Source organism: Atta cephalotes, assembly GCF_000143395.1.
Source record: "Atta cephalotes unplaced genomic scaffold scaffold00076, whole genome shotgun sequence".
NCBI lineage: Eukaryota > Metazoa > Arthropoda > Insecta > Hymenoptera > Formicidae > Atta > Atta cephalotes.
In genome coordinates this window covers 262331-267126 of record NW_012130140.1, presented here as the reverse complement: position 1 = coordinate 267126, position 4796 = coordinate 262331, and the positions used below count along the sequence as shown (strand labels likewise).

At 35.1% G+C, this 4796-nt stretch overlaps 1 protein-coding gene across 1 annotated transcript in view; it reads left to right on the top strand.

The window, feature by feature from the left end:
• Window positions 1–3247: 3247 nt before the first annotated feature.
• Window positions 3248–4796, top strand: part of LOC105624348 — an 18554-nt gene continuing 17005 nt past the window's right edge. Inside the window, exon 1 of the mRNA XM_012205708.1 lies at window positions 3248–3369. Coding sequence (XP_012061098.1) covers window positions 3248–3369 — 122 coding nt within the window. The remainder of the gene's footprint in view (window positions 3370–4796) is intronic.

Genomic DNA, 4796 nt, shown 5'->3' with positions numbered 1-4796 from the left:
AATTCTTGTTGATTGGAAAATATCCTACAAGGGTGTCATATTCAAGACATCCCCGTAATTTTAATGTTCAATGCTTTTTTAAAATTATCATTTTCCGCCTCATTATACTCACGTTTTTCTCGTCAAGAAAAAAACGTGAGCAGAGAAATTACTCTAACGCGAAACAGAAAACGAAAGGAAGATTGAGGAAGCTTACCGATTTGACGGATGAGGGGCAGCCAAAAAAGAAACAGCGAAATCATCCATCAACCGCATCGAGAGTCCTTAAGGAAATTACTCAAAGACCTAACCACCTTCGTGAATACATCCTGATGAGTATATATACTCGCGCGCTAAGTAATTCCGCGCACCAAACTTTGATGAGTCACATAGCTAGCGCTCGGTATTTTAAAATCCTTGGTTTGATCCCTCAAGGAGAACGGAGGAGAAATAAAATAAAAGTTTAATTTTAAGAATAACACATGAAATATCCAATCTTCGTCAGAATCCGTCGGTAAGAGAACACACCAATCCGGAAGCGTAGACAATACCTTTGCTCTTCAGTAGCTTTGTGTATTGATTTACAATGTAAATCAATTTATATAGGGTGTCTCTTTAAAATTAATGTTGGAATGTTCTTTTAACACTGCTTTTCCGAATTTTAAGTTAATTTTTTCTTAAAAAAGAAATTAAAACATTGATTTCTAAACATTTAGAGAAAAATAATCTTTTTCATAAATTCTTCAAAGAGCTGAAGGACTTTCTTAATTTATTTCAAATGAGATTTATTTTAGAATAATTTTAGTTAAAGTAATATTTACAAAGATATATGAAAAAAATTGCAAAGTTGCAATAAATGATTATTTCCCTCGGTATTTTCGCTAGAGGAAACGGTTCACAATTTATTCATGTATGTATGCAGTCACCTAGTCAGAATTGCGGAGCACAGATTACAAAGGATGCATAGGATACAATAACTGCAATACCAATATCATTGTCTTTGCCAAGTCACTTGCGACAGAATTACAACGTATAGCGATACAGTGAAACGTTAAATCTGGCCGTGTACATGCTTGCGACGGTTGTCACTTACACTAATATCCACCGGTTTCTAAACCGACATCTTATACACGTTTCTTACAACGGATATTCATGTACAGAATTCTCATCATTCGTATTATAAAATATATATAAATATTAGGTTTTAACTACGAATACTGAAAGTTAAATTCAGATAGGTGCTGATTAAAGTAACGGAACTAGAAATGTTGATTTTAATTTTATTCTTCTCCTATAATTTTATTTCTCTTGTTTAATATTAGTAAATTGTTAAATAAACAAAATCAGTAATATTTATTTATGGAAAACGTAAAAAGACTTTTTTAAATCAGAATATTTCATTGATTCTCCTAAACGTTGGGTTAATGCTCTAAACCGCGATCTAAAGCTATTACTTCAAAAAGAGCACTAAGGGAATTAGTGACTCCATTTATCACTTAGCCTTTAGCCTTAATTTGTCCTCTCACCAAGCGTATCGAGTCCTGCCTACTCGAAATTCGATTTATCATAAGTAATATCAATAATGAAAAATTAAATATGAAATGTAATGTGCTAAAAATGTGCTAATTAGTACATCGGAAAGAGTCCGGTTGCATTTGGAACATTAATGGAAAAAAATGGACAAATTAAAATTTCATAGTTAAATCTATTACAATTCTAGTCGAGATATCCAATTATATGATAACCAGAATTCTGATTAATATATATATTATACATAAATCAGAATTTATGATTCATTCATTTTCAACTAGAAATTTGTTTGTCATTTTCAGTTTCAGTAGAGTTTATGTCTTTCGAAGTTAATTCGTAATAACAAAAACAATTTTACTCCGTGTAACTCAATATAATTTTAGAGAGGAACTTTCGAATAACATACTTTTTTATATTTAAACACTATTATAAGAATATTAATTACTCATAGTCGAGTAAAGATTCAGCTTGGTTAAGAAATAATTCATCTTTCTAGTCAGAGAGTAAAGTACATGATGTAATTACGATCGCTATGTAAGTTTAACGAAATCTAGGGTGCAACTGCGGCGACGCATGTTGGACTCCATGGTCGATGGTGGATACAGTTGCATCAGCATCAGAGACTCCGAAGGGAAAGCTCGTCGACGCTAAAAGCTCGAAACATTAAAAGCACCATCACATCCACGCCCCCGGCTTCCCTTTATGCTCGCGCATGTCGACGCAAGCTCGCTTAATTAAGCCAAATATGAGACGACGCTTTTATTTCGAATTACCTGCCAGTCTCTCCCATCGGTTAAAAGAAAGGCGACCTGTTTACAGTCAGCGAGAATTTTTGTTCGTGTAAAAGAATGTAATGATATTTCTTCAAAATGATATTCTAAAGCAGTTTGAAAAATCCATCGGAAATTTTTTATTAGGAAAAGAAAAAATTAAGTACTGTAATGTCTTATACAATTAATTCTGGAACTATGACGAACTTTAATATAAACCAAATGGAATTCTTCTTGCTCGCGAATAACAGTGTATGACGTAGTCATGACGTTGTCAAGTGTTAATTTGCAGATTCACTGACTAACGGAGTAAAGAGGGATGAGAAACCGTTTATGCAGATTACGTGCTGTCTGATTACTGACGGTACGACACCATTTCTGCACCTAGAGTTGCCAACTCTCCACTTAACGCGCCTCCCAAATGCGCGCCTGCATCTATCCGCATCACGTGCCAAGATTAGTTATTAGATTGCAAGAACGGCTCAGACTTGGCTATGTAACGACATCGGTATGGAAATGGGAATGAAGATGGGCCACTGTTATATGACGCGCACAAAACAGGAAATCTTCTCGCGGCAATCATCGCATGTTACGTCGAGGAGATCTACGCTCAATGAGATTTGCGCCCATCCACACGGATACTACGACAGACGTGTGGAATTTCAGCGATGTAACGTATAAAATTTATCACCTCGGGATTCCGGGATAAAACGTTTAATATCCCGAAGAACACCGCGTAGAGAATGAAATCGTCAACCCATTCCGGCAATCCGGAAAGCGCAGAGCCGAGCAAGATGTCGAGTCATGAGCGGATCTCACTTAACCAAGCAAAGTTAACATGTTAAGCGAATCGTTAATTGTGTGACATGCTGTGCCATGCGCTTCGTAGACGACCGCGAAGTTCAGAAGGAAACTAAATAGAAGATTGGGGTAAATTTGACGGAGAGAGAACTGCACTCGGCCCCGCAATGATGGCAAGAGTTTTGCCTTCCAGCTCCATGAAACTCCGCCGGCATAGATGCAGCAAGAATTTCCTGGGAGTTACTAATGGTATTCCAACATCCCGTGCCAGCCCACGAATTCCATTAGAGTACGTCAATAATATTCTCTTACATGTTACAAGACCGATTAAATGTTAAATTACGAACGTGAAATTCGTTCGGTTCATCTTTCGTTTGCTCATACTTGTTATAGATTTTGATATTTACCGTATTACTCACACATTAAATCCTTAGCAATAATATTACGCATAGTAATAATCATAGTGTAGTATATAATCGCCGATAAATCTCATTATTGAGAAATAGTTAATTTATAATTTGTTAAATTAACATTGGCGTGTACAATTAAAGAAATTTATAGAGAACTTGTTTGCGAATTGTGTTTGAGTCACTCGATGAGATATGTCAAATGAAAATGAAAATCGATGTTCAGATGTCTTGATATGAAAGCGTTGGAGTATCCGGTAACAGTTAATCGAATATCTAGCGCGTCCCGTACCGGAAATAGCAACGGAAGCGGAAATCTTAGATCAAGAAGTGGTTCACCTTGATCATGGAAGAGGATCGCTAACGGAAAGCGAGTGTCGCCTGATGGTATCTGTCTGCAATTCAACATAGAGATGTCTGAAGTACTCAAGAGTTGCTATCTGGCATGGTACGAACAACGAGAGTTCAATTTATCCTATCCTATAAATCTTACAACGAGTTTATTATTCGAATATTTATTGAAAAGCCATATAATAATAGTGAAAATTTCGCGATATTAGTTTCTTATTTTTGTATAAATGTAACAAAAACAATAGACGTGTTTTATATGTTACATATTAGCTTAAAAGTATGAAAAATTTAGAAAAATGTTGCGTTTTTTAAATGCTCGCGTATCATCGTCTTTCTGAAACTTTATTAAGATTTCTCACGTACATTATTTTTATTTTGTTTCATCTTTTAATTTATAATATATACAAAACTACATACTAGTGAAAATAGTGATTTAATTAAACCAAGAAAGTAAAATAGCTACTGAGAATTGTAATTGTACATAAACTCAATTAACTTATACTAACACTTTGAATTTCAATGTACACGTATCCGTTAGCAATTCACATGAAAATTGTCAAAGCTGCGATGCAATTAATTTATTGAATAAGAACACATTTAAATTTGCATAAGAAGTTCGCTGTAACGTTTACCTTATTTAAGTTTTGACAAGTTCCACCAACTAATATGATAATATCCCGACCTACGAACCAGAACGTGAGTTCACTTTAATAGTTGAGACGACAAAGGGTGTTGTAGACTGCCTATCGTGATTTAATGAGAGCGAACATTGAAATGCTTTTGTAATCGGATATAGCGGTTCATGTCTTTTGTATACGTTTAACGTTGCAATAACATTTCTTTACCGTATCGACAAGAGAATTTTAGACGAAAAAAGAAAAAGAGAGAGAGAAAGAGAGAGAGAGAGAGAGAGAGAGAGAGAGAGAGAGAGAAGAAGAAAGAAGAAGTATACAGACGG